The sequence below is a fragment of the Zonotrichia albicollis genome, chromosome 15, assembly GCF_047830755.1.
Source record: "Zonotrichia albicollis isolate bZonAlb1 chromosome 15, bZonAlb1.hap1, whole genome shotgun sequence".
Classification (NCBI taxonomy): domain Eukaryota; kingdom Metazoa; phylum Chordata; class Aves; order Passeriformes; family Passerellidae; genus Zonotrichia; species Zonotrichia albicollis.
The window spans coordinates 392,163-414,848 of record NC_133833.1 but is presented as its reverse complement, the minus strand read 5'-3'; the positions used below and the strand labels follow the sequence as shown (position 1 = coordinate 414,848).

The following is a 22,686-nucleotide window of genomic DNA, read 5'->3' as shown; positions in this document are numbered from 1 at the left end:
TCCCTGACCCTCGGCTCGGGCTCCGGGCGGCTGCCATTGGTTGGCAGCGCGGAGCGGCACCTTCTGATTGGTGGTGTGGCGCGGCCCCGCCCCGGCCATGCCCAGCAGGCTGCGCTGCGGGCGGTGCCGGGCAGGTCGCGGCCATGGCGGCGGCAGTGTAGCTGGGAGCGGGCGGCGCGGGGCCACCATGATCATCGAGAGCGTAGACGCGCTCAAGTCCTGGCTGGCCAAGCTGCTGGAGCCCATGTGAGTGCGGGCGGGCGGGCCGGGCGCAGCGGCGGACCGCGCTTCCCGCGGGCCGGGCCCGGCCCAGGCGTTACGGCCCTGTCCCCGGCCCGGGCCCGGCGCGCCCGGAATGCGGGACAGCCTGGGCCCGGGGAGCCGCCGGCGGCCTTCTGTCCTCCGGCGTGCAGCGGAGCTAGAGAGGGGCTTGGAGCACAGGTCTGATGAGGAGCAGCTGGAAAAGGGGCTCAGCCTGGAGCAAAGGAGGCTCAGGGGGCCCTTGTGGCTCTGCACAGCTCCTGACAGGAGGGGACAGCCTGGGGGATCGGGCTGTGCTCCAGGGAACAGGGACAGGAGCAGGGGGCTGGGCCAGGGCAGGCTCAGGGTGGGCACAGCAGGAATTTCCCCAGGGAAAGGGGGCTCCGGTGCTGGGAGTGCCCATCCCTGGAGGTGTCCAAGGAAGGACTGGCCGTGGCACTCAGTGCTCTGGGCTGGCGACGAGGCGGGGATAGATTGAATTTGGTGGTCTGAGAGCGCTTTTCCAATCTGTGATTCTGTGTGCTCCCAAATACTGCCCCGGCTGTGCTGTCGATTTTAGTCCCAGCTGTGTCATCTCGGAGCAGAGCCAGGGGCTGCTGCAGGAGCTGACAAAACCAGGAATAACGCTGAAACTGTGGGAACTCTGAATTTGCATCCTGCTGCTGCTTGCACTGGGAGTGGGACTGGGATGGAGTCACCATGGATCCAGGTCGTGTCGTGCATTGTGTGGTCTCTGATAACTGGCTGCAGAGGGGTTGGATTGTGCTGGCCCCGAGCTCTGCGGTGCCTGAGCGCAGCTGGTGCTGGTGGTGCAGGCACAGCGAGGGGCCAGTGGGTCTCACCAGGGGAAGCTGCTTGTCAGTGCCTGGCCAGCCTTGGGACTCCCATGATGTACGACCGAGGCCTGTGGGAAGAGTTTTAAATAGGCCTTAGGTCTGCTCACTTGCCATCATTAAGTACTGGGCTTTTGGAAGTCCTTCACAACTTTCTTTTTCCCTTGTTACAGAGGGTTTCTCTGGTGTTTGGTCAAACCGTGCTGAAAGTCTCTAGGCTGGAGCACGACTCCTGCTCCTGCACCTTCCCTGCCAACTCCAGTCAGTGTCCAGCGTTCCTTGGGCATTTGAACTGCTCTGTGCAGTGGGAGGCAGGAAATCAAGGAATTGGCCAGTGGGCCCTGACAGTCACAGACTCTGTAGTGGCACTAGAGTGACAATACAGACTGGCTTGCCTGGGGAAGGGCACTGACCTTGTGTGCTCCTGTACTGCATGATGGGATGGGGTGCTTGGGAGGGTCTGACATATGGAGGAAGGAAAGGTAATGGTTGTGAAGTGGGAGATAGCTTCCTCTATTTGAAATTGAACATTTATAGTCATTGGGTGAGGGCCCCAGTACATCACACACAGTGAATGCATCGCATACAGGTTATTTCTCTGTGTGTGTAGGAATTGTAAAATCTGTCAATTTGTGGTTTGTTTGTTCTTAATTGCTCCATTTACCCTGGCTTTCAGTGGAGGTTGGATGTTGTTGGAGGCTATATGAGAGCAGAGCTACTTGATTGCTGCTCATTGAGGATTTTTATTTCTTTCACCTGTTGCCCTCTGCTTGGCTTTTTGCCTTTTGCTCGTTTTCTGGATCTTTTTCTTACTTGAGATTATTTGTGGTATATATACTTCAGAATTTTTCCTTCTATTTCCAGAGTTACTGTTCTCAGAAAATATACAATCACCTCTTTAAATGTTCATTAAAACAAAAAAAAAGTCTTTTGAGTGTTTTAGGTTTCTGCCCCCACCTGATACCTGGCATCTGCACACTCTGAGAGGCCAAACAAGGAGCTGTAATTTAGTCACACTCTTACTCTGTTTCATACCTGAGGTGCTCCTAGTAGTTGAATAATGGGATCTAAAGCAATATCCAGTTTAAAGATCAGTGGTGAAGTATCCCTGCACGCAGTTGGGAACTTTGGTCTTTGTGGACCAGATGCAGGTGAGGGAGCATGAGGAGAGAACCTGGGTCAGTAATTGCTGCCCTGTAGGTGTTGTACCAGCATTAAAGGGTTACTGTGAAATATGGCATGCAGGTGTCCTCGAGGAGGAAACCCCAGCACAGCAGGACAGTCACTGAAGCTGTGCAGAACGTGTCTGTGTGTGTATTGAGAATGGACCTCTGTGACATCCCCTGAACTCCTTTATGGCAATGTTTTAATTTTTAAACGCAGTTTAATCAGTCGTGGTGCAGTGCCTGCCCTGGCCCGTGCTGTGCTGTGCCTGTGGAGGTGTGCTTGCTGGGCCAGGAGGAGGTTCAGCAGCAGTGGGTCTGTCTGGGCAAAGGAGAGCTCAGGAGGAGCAGAGAAGGGGGGCCTTGGCCAGGTGTGGTTGGGGGGTTCACAAGGCACTGAAATACTGGGCTGTGGTTGCAAAGAGCCCTTTGCAGGCTGCATGGCCCCAGTGCAGCTGCGCTGGTGCTGCATGTGAGCCTGGCAGCCCAGGGGTGGTGGCTCTGCAGTGCCCGTGCCCCCATGGTGCAGCTGCCAAGCGCAGTTCTCTCTCTCACTAGATGTGATGCTGACCCCTCAGCCTTGGCCAACTATGTCGTGGCATTAGTCAAGAAGGACAAGCCCGAGAAGGAGCTGAAAGCTTTCTGTGCTGACCAGCTGGACGTGTTCCTGCAGAAAGGTGTGGTGGCCACGGCTGGCTGGGGGCCTGGGCTCTGGGTGGCAGGAGGGAGGGAGGGAGGCACCACTGCTGCCTTCAAAATCTTTCTTGGTAGCCATAAATATTCCATACAGAATTTGAAGGAATTGTGTGATTAAAAAAATAATAATCATAAGATTAAGTAATGCAGCTTGGACTTTTAACAGTGGGTAGGAAGAAATGTTCTTAAATAAAAGCAATTTAATTTAAGGTGTCAGTCATGTTGCCAGAAGTTTCTCTGACAGGTGTTTGATAACTTTTGAAAACCCGGTCCATGTTAGTCCTCCAGACTGCTAGGACCTTCACATGTGGCAATTTGCTTCATATCAGGGATTTAAACACCTGAAAGTCCGACACTCACTGGGAAGGTTATTGTGCAGTTATTGTGATGTTGAACTGCTGCTGAGTGTAGCTGATGGAACCTGTGAATAGCTGTGGACTTGCTCCTTGATCACAGGCACCAATCATGCTTGCCCCTTAGAACAGGAGAGTCTCCGTTGCTGTCTGTGATATAACTGAGGAATTTCTTTCTCTAAATGAGCAGCCTCAAGTGCCACAAATGTATTTCCAGCTCCTTCAGTGGAGCTAATGCTCATTAATCTGAGGTGCTGCTGCTGCAGGCAGCCCAACTGGCTGGCTGTTTTCAGAGTCTTCTCTGGTAAATGAAGCAGGCACTTAAATGCATATGTAACAGTATTTTCTTGTGTTCTTTATCCTCAGAAACTTCAGGGTTTGTAGATAAGCTCTTTGAAAGTTTGTACACCAAAAGTTACCTTCCTTCTGCTGAGCCCACAAAGGCAGAGGCAAAGCCTGCAGGGCAAGAGAAAGAAGAAGTCAAGGAGGAGGTAATGTTATTTATTCTGCATGCCTTTTATTTTCAAATAGCTATCCTACATTTGTGAGGCAAAATGTGACAGAAAAATGTACTCTATTGTGAATAATGATCTCTGTGCCCAAAGAACTGTGGAAGATGACTATTCAGACAAGAACATTTTATATCCCTTTGTAGAGTCTACCTTTGATTAAGCACTCAGAAATCCTGTTCATAGCTCTGGTAATACCAGTGGATGATTACTTGGAAGGGTTTGAGAGGGGGAAGCTACAAAAACATTCCAAAACATTTCCAATTTTGTATATTCTGTGAGGAATGAAAATTACTTAAAATGTTTTCTGTGATGCTTAAAATCACTGAAAGATGTCAGTCTCTATATTGTAATAATTACTTTGGAAAGTCAGGTAGGAATGGTTTGCGAAGAGTTTTACCTTGATTTTAAGTTCTGTTGGCAAAATTGGAAGCAATCAAATTTTTCAGAGAAAGTGACAAATAATTGCAGAAATTGTCAGTCAGCGAAACACAGGTCAGCCTATACAAATGCAAGTCTTGACTGTGGTTCATCAACTGATTTAGATTAAAGTTGCTTTATACTTTTTTTTCCTTTTCTCTGATGCCCTTTTTTACCCAAGGATGTGATGCAGAGTTGTGACAGCTTATGGAAGTAGCTTTGCTTATGGCAGTTCATAATTTGAACAAGACTTTCACTGTAAGAACTTTCCCCTCTGTTCTCAAAGTACTGCCATAGTTTCTAGAAAGTCCCATAGAACTTCCTTCAGTTGACTTTACCAGTGCTCTGGTGGGGGCAGAGGAGGAGGTTTGAGGGGCTGGAGGGGAGTGGCAATAAGCAAAAGAAGATATCTAGGCCAGCTTTATGGGACAACGTTACAGAATTCAGAACATTAATTAGTTACTTTGACATGAGCAAGGCCTTTGTGATGTGTTATGAAGCTCAGTGTATGGTGTGATTCCTGCACACAGAGGCCACAAAGTGAACCACACATGGAATCTCAGTGAGGTCAGGGCTGGAGGGGACCCAGGTGCTGTGTGATACACCTTGTGCTGGGAGCAGGACTGCAGGTGGAGCTCTCCAGAGCCCCGTCAAGCCAAGTCTTGAGTATTTCTGCCAGTTCTCCCCAGATAATCCTGTTTTGGAAGGATGCAGATAGCCTTCCTTTTGGTTTCTATTGGTAAGAAAATTATCTTAAAAATTAGTGCATGTAAGCTTTTTCCACCAAAATTTATAGTAACTTGTAAGCAGTGTGAAATGGCAGCAGAAATGCTGAATAGGTCGGTGGTACAGCTGGCAGACTTCTGAACCCGCTGTAGTGGAGGCCAGCAAGAAATGTGTCCAGTTCCACCATGGGAGCAGGTTTTTGCCTTGAAGCAGTTATTTAAAATGTCAGCTAGTGACTTCTCTACCTGGAGAGGTGATTGCAGACTTTGTGTTTAAAGCTTCAGGAAATACCTCACTTGTAGAATTGCTTATGCTAAATAAGGAAGTAGAGTGGAGAGAGATCTTGTCCTTCATGAATCCTGTTTAGAAACAAAACATCAAAGTGGTTTTATTTAGGGGCATCTCTTCTGCAGAAAAAAAAAGGCAAATTTTGAGACCAAAACTCTTCAGCAGACTCTAGTGCTTGATTACTTGAAGTGCTTCAGTACTCTGGGCAAGTAATACTTGAGTATTGTTTCCTTTGCGTTGCTGTCTGTAACTTGAACTACATTTTGGTGTAATTTCCCTAATTTAAAAAAGTGATACTCGTCCTTGTTTGGTAGTTGTGTGTTAAACAGAATTTTCAAGAGTCTGTTGAAGAAGAGCGGGAGAGCAGGAAGAAGAAGTATTCCAGTCCCCAGAGGAGCCGTGCAGATTCCAGTGAGCAAAGGTTAGCTTTGAGCCACAATGTTAAGAAATTTTTCTGTATTTGCTGTCGATCTTTGACTGTGTTTTTTACCTTGTAGGTAGTGATTTTTGTGGAAAATAGGGATTTTCTCCTTCCTTTGACTGTGACACATCGTGCATATGCTGATCACGTGCATGAGAAGTCTCCACAAGAAGTTGGCCTCTTGCACAAGAGGCCAAATATTCTTCAAATTACAATTCCTAGGAATGTCATCAGCTCCATTGTTTCCTTGTTATATAAATGAAGAACATTTTTGGGGGTCTGTAGTTTCTGGGGGCAGTTGTTCACACTGTGTCAGCGTCACTTCTAAAGCCTGTTCTGGTTTGAGCATCGTAACTGACTCACCTTGCCAGTTCCTACCCCTGCTTTCTACAGACCAGTGAATCAGCTTTAAGATTCAGTAGTTCTCTGTGTAATTTGTGACATTCTAACTGGAGTGCTTCGCTGCCCAAATGGATGGGAAGGGTGAACAGTATCTCTCCATGTTGCACGCTCCTTTTTTAATTTTGTTTCTCTTTTCACTGACGTGGTCTGCATCTGTTTTTCCTAGAACCAGAGAGAAAAAGCGGGATGATGGGAAGTGGAGGGACTATGACAGGTACTATGATAGGAGTGACTTGTACAGGGAGAAGTCTGGCTGGCGCCGGGGCAGGAGCAAGAGCCGCAGCAAAAGCAGAGGGCTGAGTCGGAGCCGCAGCCGCAGCAGGGGCCGCAGCAAGGACCGCGATGGCAGCAGGAGCGGTGGGTACCCAGTGACAGCTGGGACTTGTGCATTCTGCACGAGCTAGCAGGCAGGAGATGCCCTTGAGGAGTTGGAGGAAATGCTGATAGCTTTGTGTTCTTGAAATTATTAATTAAGATGCTGTTCTTCAGAGTGGAACAATTAAGGGGTTTGTTTTCTTCTTTGCTAACCTCTTAATTTATCCACAGGTGTATTCCTGTAGATAGCAGTAGCTCATATTTTTGTGCTGTGTGTTCTGACAAAGCTGTTGGTTTTTTTCTTTGTTCCTCTTAAGGACTGAACTTTTTGCAAAGCAGTGTTTCCCTCTTTCGTTTTGTTACTGTGTATTTTTTAGAGAAGGCTTCTTTGCAGTTGCAGGTGGTTACCATATGATTGTTCTTTTAGGGCTAGTTCAGGTCTGTCGGAAAAGTAAGTGGCACAGATTACAGCATTCCACGCACCTTGAGACCGCGTTAGTTAAGGGCAGAGGTAGGTTTGTTGTTTCAGGCTTTTGCCCTTCTTTCTCCTTTAAAAGAGAGCTGTAAGTCAGAGTGAAATAAGTAGTAGAGGAATGAATGTGCATTTTGCAAAGAAAACTTGGATATTTCTGAAGCTAAACCCCTGTTTACATTATATTTAGTTATTACTCCATTGGTAAGACCAAGCTCCTTCTAGAACAGTTCAATGTGCAGAGTGCTGAGTATTTCAGAGAAGGTGTTATTGTCTCTTGCTCATGGCTCTGATGTACAGAGCAAAACATGAAGGCTTTACTCAGCTTTATTTTTTTTAAACAGAGCACCGAGAGAGAGAGAGATCAAAATACAAGAGTGAAAAAAATGATGTTGAAAGCTCATATAATCCGGTGTCTGCGACTCCCAGTAAATCCTCTGAACAGTATTCCTCTGCACAAGCTATTCCCAGTGCTGTGACTGTAGTTGCACCTGCACACCACCTTGAAGGCACCACAGAGAGCTGGTCAAATTACTTCAACAATCACAGCAATCCCAGTTCGTTTGGCAGAAACCCTCCTCCTAAAAGAAGATGTCAAGACTATGATGGTAAGGCAGTTTCATGCCTTATTTCAATGTTTATGTGACTTTTTTTTTTAGGTATTCACTGAATGTGAGCAGCAAGTCACACTGCAGCAGCATGTGATGTGTACCTTGTATGTAACAGATGCAGAGATGCCCTTTGTTGTACTGGAGAAATAACTAATCTTACTGCAAGCAGTTTGCCTATGCTGTGGCAGTTGCTGGATAGGAACATATGGAGTTGTTTCACAGTTCTCTATGTGCTAGACAAATACCTCAACCACTGGCAGTCCTGCTGCAGATTGCAGTGTGTGTATGTTTAAAATAAACCACAGTACTTCTGACTTTTTTTCCACAGCTTTCATGGTGAATGCATGTAAGTTTGTATGCTTTTATGAAAGATTGTTCTAGTTTCAGTTATTTAGTGAAACCTTACATTACAATATAATAATGTATCAGTGGATGCATGTTTTCTTTAGTAAGAAATTCCATGAAAACCTGAAAGGTTACAAATGACTGAGAACTACAGCGTGTGTTTTCTAACACGAGTTGAAACGTCGTGTTTTGCAGAGCGAGGCTATTGTGTCCTGGGTGATCTCTGCCAGTTTGATCACGGAAACGATCCTTTGGTGGTAGATGAAGTCTCCTTGCCCAGCATGATCCCGTTCCCGCCGCCGCCGCCGGGGCTGCCGCCGCCGCCGGGGCTGCTGCTGCCGCCGCTGCCGGGGCCGGTGCGCGGGCTGCGCCTGCCGGTGCCGCAGCCGCACCCGCAGCCCCCGCCGCCCGTCGTGCTGCCCGTCCCGCGTGAGTCACGGGGGGATCCGCTGCAGCTCCTTGGCTGGCAGCGTGCTGGGAGGGGCAGTGCCCAGAGCTGCAGCTCCCTGGCTGGCAGCGTGCTGGGAGGGGCAGTGTCCAGAGCTGCAGCTCCCTGGCTGGCAGTGTGCTGCCCAAAGCTGCAGCTCCTCAGCTGGCAGTGTGCTGGGAGGGGCAGTGCCCAGAGCTGCAGCTCCTTGGCTGGCAGCGTGCTGCCCAAAGCTGCAGCTCCTCGGCTGGCAGTGTGCTGCCCAGAGCTGCAGCTCCCTGGCTGGCAGCGTGCTGGGAGGGGCAGTGCCCAGAGCTGCAGCTCCTTGGCTAGCAGTGTGCGGTCCAGAGCAATGCCCAAAAAATTCTGAATATTCAGCTGGCAAACCATGATGTTCCAAGCCCTGCAAACTGAATTAAATTGGACAGAGGAATGGCGCTGGGGATCTTTCAGCTCACCTCAGTGGTAGTTGGTGGTGATTGGATTGGTCACTGACACTCACTAGCCTGGTTTTTCCCTGCTGTAATGCAAGAAATGTTGTGATTCAGTTTCCTAGAGGTTCTAATAAAGATCTAGTGTTGGTGCTACATTATCTACCACTAGAAGGCAATACATTATCGACACATTTAAGAGCTTTCTTAGCTCAGCAGTTATCTGAGATGTTGAGCCTTTTGTGTTACCCTACTGCATCTTATGAACTCTGTGAAGAAATAGCATATTAGGGGCATGCTTACTCTGTTTCAGTGTCTATTCCAGGGACAAAATAAATGCTGTGATAATTGTGTCCAACAGGAGCAATTTTGGGATGAGGAATAATTTGATACGGGATTAACCCTAAACTTCGCATGAAGCCTTTAGCAGGCAGAAGCGACTTGCTGTGAGGGAACAGACAGGGCTCAGGATGGGCTGTGTGGTGTCACTTGTGGTCCTTTTTGATTTTTTGATCATACAGTCAGTAACATTGTCTGTATGGTACTGGGGAAACCAAAGCACAACCAGCTAGAGAAATTCCTTGCCTGGGAATGCCTCTTGCCCTGCAGTTCTTATTTCACAGCTGTGGTCTGAATGCTGCTGAAATGATCTCTTGCTCTGAGCAAGCCTTGTCTCTCCATGGTAGAGCTGAGGGAGGAGCTGCTGTGGTCAAGGCGTCTCTAGCACTAACAAACCACTGGGGAAGAAAAGACACTTCTTTCTTTTCCCTTAAAGCTTTGTCTCTGCTGAGAAAGAGAAAAGGTGTTGGAATCAGAGTAGCTTACCCAAACAGGCTTCTCAATTTACTGTTGCTGTAGTGGAACTGGACGTATTTGCCACCCTGACCTTGCTCAAAGCAAGGCATAAGCACAGCGCTGAGTTGTTGGCACGTTGTGCCTTTGAGCTGTCAGCGTGTGATGTGTTGTGTGCTGTTGTTGCAGGCCCACCTTTAACGCAGTCCAGCCTCATCAACAGCCGTGACCAGCCGGGGACAAGCGCAGTGCCCAGCCTCGCGCCCGTGGGAGCAAGGCTGCCTCCTCCTCTGCCTCAGAACCTGCTCTATACAGTGTCAGAACGTAAGCAAATGCCTTTGGTTTCAGTCTGTTTGATGGAAGCATTTTACATTTTCTCTGTTGATGTGTGATTAGAGGTTATGATCTGTCTTCCTCCAATTTATACAAATCTAAAAAGAAGTCTGATGGCTCTCCCTGGCTCAGCCCATCATCCATTCTGGGATGGAGTGGCAGCAGTGCTCTGCCCTGGTCTGAGGAGGAGCACTGTGGGGAGCTCTGGGTTTCATGTGCTTGCAGCACTCCAATTGTTGTATAAGAAATGTTCCTTTCATCTTCAAGCCATTCAGTAGTGTATTAGTAGGTGAAACATGGATCTGCACACCTGTAATTGCTGTTTAACTTAGGTTTTATTCCTCTCTACTTTGGACTAATACAGATGAGAGCTTTTTTTTCCAGCTATATGTCACAATAGTCTGTACAGTCTTCATAGACATCAGTGCTTTTTCTGTTCTTTTTCCAGAATCACCCTGATTCTAGCTTTCTAAAGTCTGTTAGCTTTCACTGGACATGTCCCTCTTCCTTAACTGAGCTCAAAATTTTTAAAAGTATCTTTTCACAAGGGAAAAATATAGCAAAATACCTGAAAAGTCCTAGATTGCTCAATTTAAATGCAACAAAATTCATTTCTTTGATAATTAAAGGATTAGTGTAATTCCCATATTCTCTATGACCAAAATAGATAATTAAATGTTATGTTTTATAATATTCTCATCTGGGGTTTTTTAACATAAATATTCTGAATTTTATTCAAAGAGAGGGTATAGTTCAGTTCATGATCCATGTCATTTTATTTGTAACTTCTGTGCTTTTCAGAACTTGAGACACTCAGATTTCTTATTAGATAATCTGTTCAGTTATCCCCAAGTCCTGTTGAGTGTTCAGGTGTCACCATCTGATCCTTTCAGCTCCAGAACTTCTAATGGCTGATTGTGCCTGTGGGGGCTCGCAGGGCTTCACAGTAATTCTGTTCTCCAGAACCTCTGTGGAGATTCTCTTGGGCTGTTGTGGTAGGAGCTGCTGGTTGCCCTCTTGCAGTCAATCATGTTCTAAATAAGGGAAGAGGAGCATGTGGTTCTGCTCCTTTGAGGTTAGAGAAAGTTCTTGTTGTACAGTGTCAGGCACTGTTATCCATGTGGATATTGTGGGGCATCTGATTTTAACTGTAGAGTTGTCTTTGTTGCTGCAGAATAAGGAGCTGAGATTTTGGAGGCATTCATGTTTGTCAGGTTTCCTTGTACAGGCGTTTGTTCTGTTCCTGTGGAGGCTCTTCACAGACTTCATTCATTCTAGTTCTTGTACAGCTTTTCCTTTTTAAGGTTAAAAAAATGTGTTATCCTCAATTTGGACCTTGGGCTGGAGGAGAAATAGAAGTCAATTGTCTTCTTGTATTCTTGTGGTGACCACTTCTAATGGAAATAATCGTTAGTACTTTACCTAAGCTAGGCAGATGATCTCACTCTTGCATAAAGAGAGTTCAGTAGGTAAGTATTGGTTCCATTGCCTCATTTCTCAGCTTTCTTTGAAATCATTTAAATATGTTCTTCACCTGAAATTCTTTTCTGAAGAGACCCAGACTGTTGGGCAGCAAAGGCTGAAAATCTCTTTGCATCTTAGACTCTACAGTATAAATGCTGAAACCAAAACACTGCCAGACGTTGTGCACGCTGTCACACAGACACCTCAGGCTTTCCGGGCAGTGGATCAGCAGTGCTCTGTATTGTGACCTGTGTGCTTTGGACAAACAGTACCAGAATAAAAACCAAAAGAGAATGTGTTTAGATAGGCTAGGCCTGGATTCCAGGTGAGGGTTTGCAATGGCTGCACAGGTTGGCTGTACCACCTCTTCTCTTCATCCAAGACAGCTTCTGGCTCTTGGACATCCGTGCATTTCCTTGAAGGAAAACTAACCCGGAGTCTTAAACTCACTTGAAAAATTCTGTCGTTTCTCTCCTTTTTTTGTAGATACATATGAGCCAGATGGCTATAACCCTGAAGCTCCTAGTATTACCAGTGCTGGTAGATCTCAGTATCGGCAGTTCTTTACAAGAGCACAAATGCAGCGTCCAAATCTAATTGGCCTAACATCTGGGGAGATGGATACAAACCCTCGAGGTAGGAAGGGTTCTGGTCATTGCTTTGCTATTTTTGTCCAAGACCATCAACACTTTTCCCTCTTTTCAGGCTGAAAGCACTAGTTTTTCTCACTGATCTAGTGTTTCAGAGCTTTTTTTTTTTTTGACATTTCTGCCTTTTTTAAGTGCTAACATGCCCACATTAAAGTCAAAGCAGCCTTTTTGATTAAAAATAACCACTTGCTTGGGAATGCTACAAGGGTTTTGTTGGTTGGTTGGGGTTTTATTCCTCTTAAACCTGTGAAGGTATTTTCCAGGTACTGGTAGCTCCTAGAAAGAAAAGTGGTGCCTAAAGGTGGATTTAGCAGCACAGTCTGCAGACTGCCTTTGATCAGCCGAGGGCACAGAGGTGATGATCCAAGCTCCTTGCCTTGGCTGTTGTGATGGTAGTGGAGAAGGGAGCTGCCATGGCATGTTTTGGTGCTTCATGCTCTGACTCTGTCAGCCAGGTGTTCTCTCTGAAATGAACATCACAGGTATCATTCCAATTTCCCAGCTGCTGGGAATCCCAGTCTGCACTTGCATAATTCCTAGCCCCTGCCTGAATGGATGTGGCTGCTGTCTCTTAGTGGTGATGTGCACAAAGCATCTTTTAGGGAAGGGCACAGGTCAAGGCTCTTCAAAGTTTAGTTGTAGTAGCAAAACTTTCTTTGTCCCTTGTGTTTTCCTACCCTGACTCTTAAAACCATAGATGTTAAGTTTTGGGTTTTATTGTTCTACTTCAGTATTTCTTACTCAGTACATAACAAAGATTTTTTTTTCCCAAGTATTTCCTTCCAATGATTCATCTTTTAAGGAATATGGCTAAATATTGTTGTAGAAATTGCTGTTGCTGTTTGCATCTTAATAACTGTCACAGAGGCAGGGTTGGGGCTTCATTGAGAGCCCATCCCAGGGATGGATGAGTGCTCAGAGGTAGGGCCTCACTCAACATGTTTTACTGTCTTTATCACAGGTGTGAAAAGTTTGCTCTCAGATCATCCTCCAAAGTGAGGATGCCGTGCCCAGAATGCCCAGTCTCTGTTCTCACCAGTGTAACCAGCAGAGCCCTGGCTTATATAAAAGCCGTAGAAATTGCTGTGTAGCTCAGACTTCTTTTTAGGAGTTGAATATTTGGCGTTCACAGGAGACTAACACAAAGGGCATAATCTTGAAAAGGTTGCAAATAAATTTCTAGCAAACTTTGTGTTGGTAGAATTTGCTTCAAACTTTAAATCTAATGTCTTAAAAGAGTGTAATAGTTATGCTTAGTTAACAGTTTGTTCCCGAAACCTGGCTGGAGGGCTGGCAGTGGGATAGCAGTGGAAAGAATGGGTTCTTGGTTGCTTTTGCTCTGTCAAGGGTTCCTACAGGGCAAGCTGGTTATTAATTCAGCCCCTGCCCATTGCAGAGCTCTGGCTTAAAGCCTGGGGATCCACCCATGGGTTCTTTTCCTCCTTTTCTGTTTTGTTGGGATTTGGGGTTTTCTTTTTTCCTTCTCTCCCTTTCCTGCAGAATCTGAGTTTTTAATACCTGAAAAATGAAATTTTAGCTTTGTTTCTTCAAGCTAGTACCAGCCTTAAAGGTCAAAACCCATCCCTCCCAGCTGGACCATGTGTGTTTCTCTCAGGATGTTTAGTTAAGCTAGGAAATGATCTGAAGGATTTTGTTCAGAAACAAAACTGACCAATTTGATAAAGTCATCCTGATGTTTATGTTTTTTAATCTCAATTTTGTTTTGCTGTGTGAAAACTTTTCTATGTGTGGTGGAATAACACAGGCCTTTTTCCTTCCCTCCAGCTGCCAACATTATCATCCAAACTGAACCTCCCATTCCCATTACAAATAACAGCAGCAATGTCACTAGAGTTGTCCTGGAACCAGACAGCAGGAAGAGATCTCCAAGCAGCATGGAGTGTCCACCATTGAAGAAACCCTGGTTGGGAAAGTAAGAGTTAGCTACACATGTTAATTCAGATGTACTAGATTGCTGTCAGTGCTGTGAACATTGCTACTCACCAGTCTGTCATTTGGGATGCTTGGGTCACAAAGTCTGTGTCCCCCTAAGATGGAGACTGAACATAGGGTCAGGGGAAGCTCTCTTTTGTTAGTGGCTAGAGGGTGTACTTTTTAGAGGAAAAATGCAATTTAGGTGTATGCTAACATTTGCTGCCTTAATGAGGCACTTTTGTACTTAACTCTTCCTGTTCTCCTTTTCTCTAGGCAAGTGAATAACAATCAAAATAAGCCAGGATTTTTGAAGAAGAATCAGTATACTAATACAAAATTAGAAGTTCGAAAAATTCCACCAGAATTGAACAACATTACACAGCTCAACGAACACTTCAGCAAATTTGGAACTATTGTAAACATTCAGGTAAAAAAACAGGCACTTTCATGTCTGTGTGTGGATATTTTATTTTCCCTGAAGCCTGCTTGAATACTGCATAGTTTCTTTGAGAAATCTTAGTGGAGACAAACTGGAAGAGGAGGTTCAGAGAAACCTTTGCTTGGTTTACTGTGTGTTATTTTCTTAGTACTGTAAAACATATTGGTTTTAGCCTTCATGATGACTAATTGCATTTGAAAGGCTGGCAGATTTAACAGTGTCTAAACCAACTCAGGTTTTTGAGCAACTTGTGTATAACTTTTGAAAGAGATGATCTGACAATTTGTCTTATATGATGGTCATCCGTCTATTTATTTGAATGTGTATAGACTTTGCTGCAAGTACACGTAAAGTTTGCCAAAAGCTACTTTGCTTTGATTACATAGAGTGTCTTAGCAGTGTTTGGAGCTGTTAATACACTGGATACTCAACTCATCATTGCACATTATTTGTAGATGGGTTTGCTGATGATTGAAATGTTTTCTTCCTTGAGAAATAACGCATTTGTGACCTTTTGCTTTAGGTGGCTTTCCAGAACGATCCCGAAGCTGCTCTCATTCAGTACTTGACCAACGACGAGGCGAGGAAGGCCATTTCCAGCACGGAGGCAGTGCTGAGCAATCGCTTCATCCGGGTGCTGTGGCACAGGGAGAGCGAGCAGCAGCCGCCGGCGCTGCAGCAGCCGCAGCCGCCGCCCGCCCCGCAGGCGCTGCAGCACCTGCAGCAGCAGCAGGCGCTGGCTGCACCGCCCGCCGTCACCGTGCACAGCAGCCTGGCCAAGGTGCGTGCTGCCCGGGGCTCGGCAGCCTTCCCAAGGGGCTGTGCTGCCGGGGAGTGCAGTGTCTGAGCTCAATGTTTTCATGTCTCTGCATACACAGGTGATGAACAAACCCCTGGCATCTGGTGCCTACGTCCTTAACAAAGTCCCAGTGAAAAGGCGCCTTGGAGCGGCGGGTGGGAGCCAGCCTGAGCTCAGCCAGCCCGGGGCTGGCGTGGAGGAGTCTCAGGTATGTTCAGAGTGACCGTGGTCATGCTCTCGGGTACAGCTGCAGCTTGTCGGCCAGGAAAGAACAAGCAGAGAGAATTCATGTGTTGTTCCCACTTGGTTCTGTTCCTTTTCAGTAATGTTTTGTGCAGCCACGGTCAGTCACTTCTTCCTCATTTCATCAACTGTTTATCTGGAATAGGGACAATGACTTTAGGAACTATCAACTACAACAATACCAGTACTGTAAATAGCATGAAATATTATTAGCAGTGCTTGTTAGTAAACAAGTCTGACAACCTGTGAGACCAGCCTTTTGCTGACAAATCTAATGGCTCTCCCAGTAATTTTTGAGCTTTCACTGTGCTCTAACAGCAGTGCTAGAAGCTTAGAGAGTATTTGTACCCAGAGTTCAAGCCAATAAGTGTTCAATTCACATTGATACCAAGTGCAGCATGTGTTTTGGGCCATGGGGGTGTCCTTTTCAGAAAGGAAGCATGGAGTGCCTTTTGCTACCTTGCTTTATCAGAAATAAGATGTTGGGCTGTGACTGAAACTAAGGCATGGGCTGCTCATCACCTTCAGTGGTGTCCTGGTGGGAATCAGGATGCAAAGGAGTCTGCCATGGAGCAGGAAAGGATTTTTTTTTTTCAGAAATTGTTTTAACTGGACTGATATCTTTATCCGTGTGTTTTAATTGCCTTGGTCTTTCTGCCTCCTTGCACAAATCTGAACATCTGAGTTGAGGTTACAGGGCACATGATCTGCTGAAGTTCCCTGCTGGTATATCATGGTCACTTTGGAATATTCCATATTTTACTGAGTGTTTTTTACTATTTCAGATATTTCCTACTTCCACAAGCCACTCAAAAATGGTTTACAGTTCTCCAAACTTGAAGACAACTCTGAAGTCTGGTGCAGGGTCTAAGCCTCATGACGTGCAAGAAGCCCTTAAAAAAAAACAGGTACTTAATGCTGGATGGCTGCCTGACAGTGTAAGGAGCAAAGAGCTTTGAATGCAAGGTTTGATGGGCACCTGAAACCTCAACCAGTCCTCAACAGCTTTATATGTGGGTGTGGAGCTGGTCCTTGTTACGGGGTGGTCTTGCAAACACACCTGGGGTAATCATGTGTGGAGTGTCCTTTTGGGTTGTCTTGATGCTCTTGGCCATGTTGGGTTTTCTGAGTTTGCTTGGAGTTATGTGGATTTAATCTCTGCAGGTGTGAGACACTTGCAGGACAGTGCACACAGTATGTTTCTTAAGAGGTGTCTGAAAGGGGAAAAATGTTAGTAAAGTACCTTGCAGCAGGAAATGAGGATGTTATTTATTTTTTATTTATTGAATCAGCTGCACTTCACACTTGTGCTTTTTGCAGACAGTACTTTTGGTTGTGGATTTCACTTCCATAGTCTGAAGGGGACAATATGATCCCTTTGAGTACATACATGACCTCTATGAGTGCATACAATGCTAGGCTGCTTTTTACTGATGGAAAGAGTTTTCTCCTTTTATAGGAGGCAATGAAACTCCAGCAAGATATGAGGAAAAAGAAGCAGGAGATGTTAGAAAAACAAATAGAATGCCAGAAGGTAAGTCTGGGATGTGGCTAATAAATACATTCTGATTTTGTACATACCTGTCTGTTGAGCGCTGTTTTTCCTGAAATTTTATGTTCCTGTTCTTTTATTATTGTATAGATGTTGATATCCAAGCTGGAGAAAAACAAGGCCATGAAACCAGAAGAGAGAGCAGAAATTATGAAGACTTTAAAAGAACTAACAGGAAAAATATCTCAGTTAAAGGATGAATTAAAAACTTCATCTGCAACCTCCACACCATCTAAATTGAAGTCCAAAACAGAGGTATTTCTTGTGCAACACACTTGCCTCCTTGGTTTTTGTATCTATTTCTTTTAATGTGTCTTAAAAATGCAACAGCATTAGAGCAAAACACTTGCAAGCAGCATTTTAATGTGAGTGATAACCATGGACAAACAAGCCATGGTTGAAGGAACTCCATGACCTAATTTTGCTTGTAGCTCATTCATGTTTGTTCCAGTTCTAAAGCAGAGAATTCTGGGTCCTTCAAAAAACGGGGGGCACCACACACACACACAGAGGGAATTAAAACAAAACTGAATTGAGAGAAAAGTTTGGCTATTGTGTCCTGATCTGTCTGTATCATTTGCGTGAATGTACTGCTGAAGTGGAATAAAACATTACAACTGTGCCTTACAGTTCTGCCCTTTGCTTCTGTTTTCTGTTCCCACCTCTTTCCGCCAGGCACAGAAGGAACTGTTGGATGCAGAGCTGGACTTCCATAAGAGACTGTCCTCTGGAGAGGACACGACCGAGCTGCGCAAAAAGCTCAATCAGTTACAAGTGGAGGTGAGCTGCTCTGGCTGCTGCCGTTAGTGAGTCTGTGGGTGCTGGGTGTGCCAGCTCCTCTCACTGGGCTCTGTTCCTTCCCCAGGCTGCCCGCCTGGGCATCCTGCCTGCTGGCCGAGGGAAGGCGGTGGCAGCCCCGGGCCGGGGCCGGGGCCGCGGCCGTGGGGGCAGAGGCCGGGCCATGCTGAACCACATGGTGGTGGATCACCGGCCCAAGGCCCTCGCCGTGGGAGGCTTCGTGGAGGAGGAGAAGGATGAATTGTTACAGCACTTCTCTGTAAGTGTGGCCTGCAAATTAATGCATGTTTCCTTTACTGCTGTAAAATCAAGCTTGTCTTACAATAGCAATAAGTCTGAGCTTTTGCCGAAAAATACAACTGCTACAATAATGATGGCTGATGCAGCTGGGAGTTCTCTGGCTCTCACTTTTCTGTCCAAAAAATCATATTTCAGTAACTACAATTGTAGCATGATTATGGAAGTGGAGGAGAACATTACTGCTGGTCCTAATGAACTTTTCCTCACAGAAATTTGGAGATATCGAAGATCTTCAGGAAGAGGATTCCCCATTAAGTGTTGTTGTAACTTTTAAGTCCCGCTCAGAAGCTGAGAATGTAAGTAGACTCATGGATATATTTTTTCACATATCTAAAATAAGAGTTTTTAACTACTTTTGTCTACCTTTGTATTTTAAAATTTCAGAGGCTTTGATCCCCCAGTTTGAGCTTGATAGTGCTTGGTGCTGCTGCAGGTAGTGCTGCTGAAAGGGAAGTACCTCCTGGTGGTGTGAGCAGTGACACAGGGCTTTCCCTGGCAAAGCTGCCTGTCCCTGGCAGTTCAGAGCTCTGCTCATCCTCTCACTGCCAGGGAAGGAGCAGGATTTGGCAGATTTGAGTGTGGCTGAAGTTACTCTTGGAACACTGAAGTGGGTGATTGTGATTTATATATTTGAGATCTTCAGACATGCCTCTGTACCACATGCTGTGGGTCTGGCTGTTGCTGATGTTAGAAGTTCTTTGCTTGGTCCTTTCTCTGAAAATCTGTGCGTTTGAACTCGACTCAGGCTGCTAACCAGGGATCCCGCTTCAAGGACCGGCGGCTCCAGATCTCGTGGCACAAACCCAAGGTACCCTCTGTGTCCACAGAAGTCGAGGAAGAGGAGCCCAAGGAAGAGGTATGGAAGTCTCTTAATAACCTGGTCATTCTTGCTGGAATCTAATAGCTGAGAGCTCTTAGCATACAGTTTCCTGTGTGCTGAAGAAACTTCGTAATTTTTTACAAACCAGGAACTGAACTGGTTTTGAATAGTCAGGTACACTTGCAACATTTTAAAACAGAGAAAATGGGGAGAAAAAAGGCACTTTGTGGATGGGCTGTTAATTTGTCAGTGATGTAAACAAGCCTCAGGTTCTGTATGTGCAGGCTGCAAAGCCTTTTGCTTCTCACTCTTCGTGCTCTAGGAGAAGTTGTGTGTTCTTCCCTGTAATTCACCTTAACACCTTAAGCTTTTAAAGGTTATTTTGTTGTAGCATTTAACAAACCTTGTTTGGGAGAGGGTGAGTGGTGGTTTATTCCTGCTTCCTCTGAAGCTTTGCTCTCTCTTTCCTGACACAAGGCTGCTGTTCTTTCCCTGTTGTTTGGATGTAACTGTGTGAGTTTGAGAGACACACTGACACCCGCACCAGACACCAGCACAGCTGTGAGCTGGGCTGTGTCCCTGGGCAGAGCTTGCAGCTTGTGTCTGAAAGTTCATTTTTTTCTTCCTCCAGGAGACTGAAACCTCAGATTTATTTTTGCACGAAGATGATGATGATGATGATGAAGATGAGGATGAATCCCGTTCTTGGAGAAGATGAAACTTGATGTTGGAAATGTATAATTTTAGGAATATAGTTCAAACTACATCTTTAAACGTTTATTTAAGGAAGTTGATGAGCCAAAAAGAGCTTTACTTTCTTTTCAAACCACAAAATTTACCATGAGCAGTTTGGTATGAAAACATTTGGGACACAGAGCTGTGAGACTGAGCTAGCCAAAGGCCCAGGAACTTCTTACAAGATTATCAAGCTCACCAGGGTGGTGATCTTTTTCTATTTAAGAAGGATAAAAAGGGGGGAGGGGGTTGGAAATCAGTATTTTCTTGTCCTCTTTTTGTGTCACCTGTATTACCTTGTTTTGGGTTTTTTATAATGTGATTGGTTTGTTAGTTTATAATTGAAAAGATATTACAGGTTTTATTTAGCAATATTACGAGGTTAGGGGAAAGACAAACTTTCATTAAATATTATGAAAGAAAAACTGGCCTCATTTGCTCGTTGAAAAAAGGGAGCATTTTATTTCCTGTGGAGTCTCATGTTGTAGGAATTATTTGTGGTTAGATTCTTAAATCATTTACTTCAGTATGTGTGGCAGCCACACTATCTCTTTGTTGTGCTGCTTTTTGTGAGAGGAGGTGGAAGAAACAATTTAACAGGATATTGTTGTAACATTGTCCAGTTCACTCTGTTTCTCCAAATTCTGCTTCACAGAAAACATCAGCGGGAGCACACACTGGAGTGGATTTTCACTCCTTCTTGATTTCCTTCTGTCATTTCAGTGTAAGGCTCGCTGTAGGTCAGGCTGTTTATTGCATTTCAGTATTTGTGAGCAAGAATGGAAGGAGTTCCAGTCTTCCTCAAAAGCAGCTGCACTGGCCCCTGTCTCCCAGCCAGGAGCAGCTCTCCTCTGGCTGTTCCCAGCTGTGTTCCAGGCAGAGCCCTGGGCTTCAGAGCAGGGTGGGTTAGAGCAGGGTGGGGTTCAGCCCACAGGACTGGGGTGTCCTGCTTAGCCAGCCCCACAGCAGGGTCCAGTGTCCCAGCCCAGGGCTGCTCAGAGCTGGCATGCACTGGGTGTCCCCGTGTCCCCTCTCAGTGCCCCTGTGCTGTCCCTGTGACCCAGCAGGGCCTGTGCTGGCTCTGGGGCTGGGCTGGCTCTGGGCTCTGTGCCTTGGGGCTGGGACACCCAGCAGCACCTGCCCCGACTGCCCCCTTGCCCTGGCCACTCCTCGACCCCTCTTTTGTGCATTTCCACACAAAATCAGCACCGTGGCCATGCACAGCACTCCTCTCTCTTGAATGGCTGCCAGTGTAGGCCCCGTAACTCCTGGCTGAGGGACAGCATCTACCAAACCCTCTGCCTGCCTGTGGCTCTGAGTGTGGCCAGGGCAGGGGCTGAGCACCCTGTGGGCTCAGCCCTGCTGACTCTGTCCTCGTGCTGTGGTGAGGTGTCCAACTTGTGTCATGTCCTGTTTCCTGTCAACTGAAGGGGATGTCTCCAGTATTCTCTTTCCAAACTTCTCCTCTTCCTAGAATTAGGACTGTCCTGCTAATGCTGAGACTAAATTCCAGGCATGAAGAATTGGAGGAGAAACCCACCCCATGAACTTACAAGAATGTCTTGCTCTTCTCCCATCACCTCCAGGGGTTTTAATGTCTGTGACACAGTGTGTATCTTGAGAAGTCCATTGCAGCAAACATGTCTTGAGTCCTGACAACTTAAAAAAGGAGAGAGGGATCAAAAGGATTTATATATTTTTTTGTACAGAGTTTTTTCTTAAACTGTATAATTTTGTAAATATTTTGCTTTTTTGTGTACTAAAATTACCGGCGTATAGATTTCAATAAGAATTGTTGTATTTTTGTATTTGGAAAATGAAATTTACAGTGGATTAATTAAGCTGTAAGAGAAATTGCAGTAGCCTTCGACACACACAGAATGGATTCCTTTTCATATGGTTTTAGCTCTAAGTGGCACTGGGGTGGCACCTGTGTCAGGTGAGGCAGCGAGGGCCATCTCTGAGAGCTGCATCCCATTGCAGTGTGCCCTCAGTGCCCCTGGCAGGTGCCACAGTGCCAGGTGCCACCCCAGGGCTGGCAGTGCCCCAGGGCTGCACCGGGGGCAGAGGAGGAGAGGAGCTCTGTGCCACTGCCCTGCCTTCTGCCAGAGCTTGGGCACCCCCCTGTATTTCAGGGCACCCTGTCTTGGGGTGCTTTGGCTTGGATTTCTGTGTTTCCAGAGGCAGCAGGGCAGGACAGCTGAGTTCATGTCATGGTGGTGCTTTACTGGGAAACTGACCTGTACACAAAACAGCCCTCGGGGGTACCTGTGTGCCCCAGCCAGGTGTACCAGCCTGAGCTGGGGCCAGGCACTGAAGGATGAGGGATGGGGAAAGGAAGTCACTGCAGAGAATTCCCTCCCTTTCTGTGCTGAATTAACCTGAGCAAAAATAAACAAAACCACCTCTAATACAGAACTAGGCACCTGCTTAGGAAAGCACCACTTAGCAAAATCATGTGAAAAGGAACAAAGCTCCTCTTGGTGTATAGTAACCTTGTACTATAGTTTTTACAGATTGTGAACTTGTGTAATAGGATAATAGCAGATATTGTTGAATTTCTAATTGTTTACACATTAAAATTCATATATGTAATGTTTGTTTTATTGATTACAAGCCAAATTTCTAAGATGCATGTTGACTTTTTTTGCAATAAAGTTATAGTATGGAATGGTTCAAGATTTAGAAAAGACAAAATTCTAACTGAAATAAATTGGAAGGAGAACCATTCAAAAAAATGACAACTCTCAGAAAAAGAGCATTATCACTTCTTTGGCGGGAAGTGGGTGTGTGAAGGGGGATTCATGTGTGTGTAATGTGTGTGCAGGTTTGGTTTAGGTCAGAGCTGAGAGAGAAATCTTCCAAGTGCCCCAGTGCTCTGGAGCAGAGTGCATTAAGCAGGTAAATGGGTGTGGGAGGAGATGGGGGCCAGTCAAGGCTCAGTTTGACAGCAGCTGGAGGAAGCTGTACAGCCTGGGCTGGGCTCCCAGGCCCTTCCAGGTTTGCAGTGTTCTGTTGGACACAAATCCTGGCAGGACACACCTGCCAGTTCTGGCTCCTTTGTAGATTGGGGTGAAAACCAATGTGCTCTATTATTACCTTTATTTCTGGTCTTTGGCCCTTGCCCCAGCTCCTGTTATTCCCTCCTGCAGC

The 22,686-nt window shown here is 45.9% G+C and overlaps 1 protein-coding gene across 3 annotated transcripts; it reads left to right on the top strand.

Moving 5' to 3' along the window:
- The first annotated feature begins 88 nt into the window (after positions 1-88).
- Positions 89-22,162, top strand: RBM27 (RNA binding motif protein 27). Of its 3 annotated transcripts, XM_074552511.1 has the most exons (22): positions 89-246; positions 2,816-2,934; positions 3,673-3,797; positions 5,564-5,670; positions 6,239-6,429; positions 6,815-6,898; positions 7,204-7,467; positions 8,011-8,244; positions 9,655-9,789; positions 11,749-11,898; positions 13,698-13,845; positions 14,121-14,274; positions 14,810-15,067; positions 15,165-15,293; positions 16,114-16,236; positions 16,788-16,862; positions 16,971-17,135; positions 17,556-17,660; positions 17,746-17,937; positions 18,188-18,274; positions 18,724-18,834; positions 19,430-22,162. In XM_074552511.1, exons 1-22 carry the CDS (start codon positions 98-100, stop codon positions 19,514-19,516), a joined length of 3,192 nt encoding a protein of 1,063 aa, XP_074408612.1. In that variant the 5' UTR covers positions 89-97; the 3' UTR covers positions 19,517-22,162. The 3 variants fall into 3 exon arrangements, with proteins under 3 accessions (XP_074408612.1, XP_074408613.1, XP_074408614.1); XM_074552512.1 differs by lacking the exon at positions 6,815-6,898; XM_074552513.1 differs by lacking the exon at positions 11,749-11,898.
- Positions 22,163-22,686: the final 524 nt, after the last annotated feature.

What these genes read in the sequence shown, in the direction of transcription:
- RBM27 (XM_074552511.1), top strand. Translation starts at nt 98, where the DNA reads ATGCCCAGCAGGCTGCGCTGCGGGCGGTGCCGGGCAGGTCGCGGCCAT. An exon ending in GCCAAGCTGCTGGAGCCCAT is followed by an intron (nt 247 to 2,815) that starts GTGAGTGCGGGC and finishes CTCTCTCACTAG; the next exon opens with ATGTGATGCTGACCCCTCAG. An exon ending in GAACTATTGTAAACATTCAG is followed by an intron (nt 14,275 to 14,809) that starts GTAAAAAAACAG and finishes CTTTTGCTTTAG; the next exon opens with GTGGCTTTCCAGAACGATCC.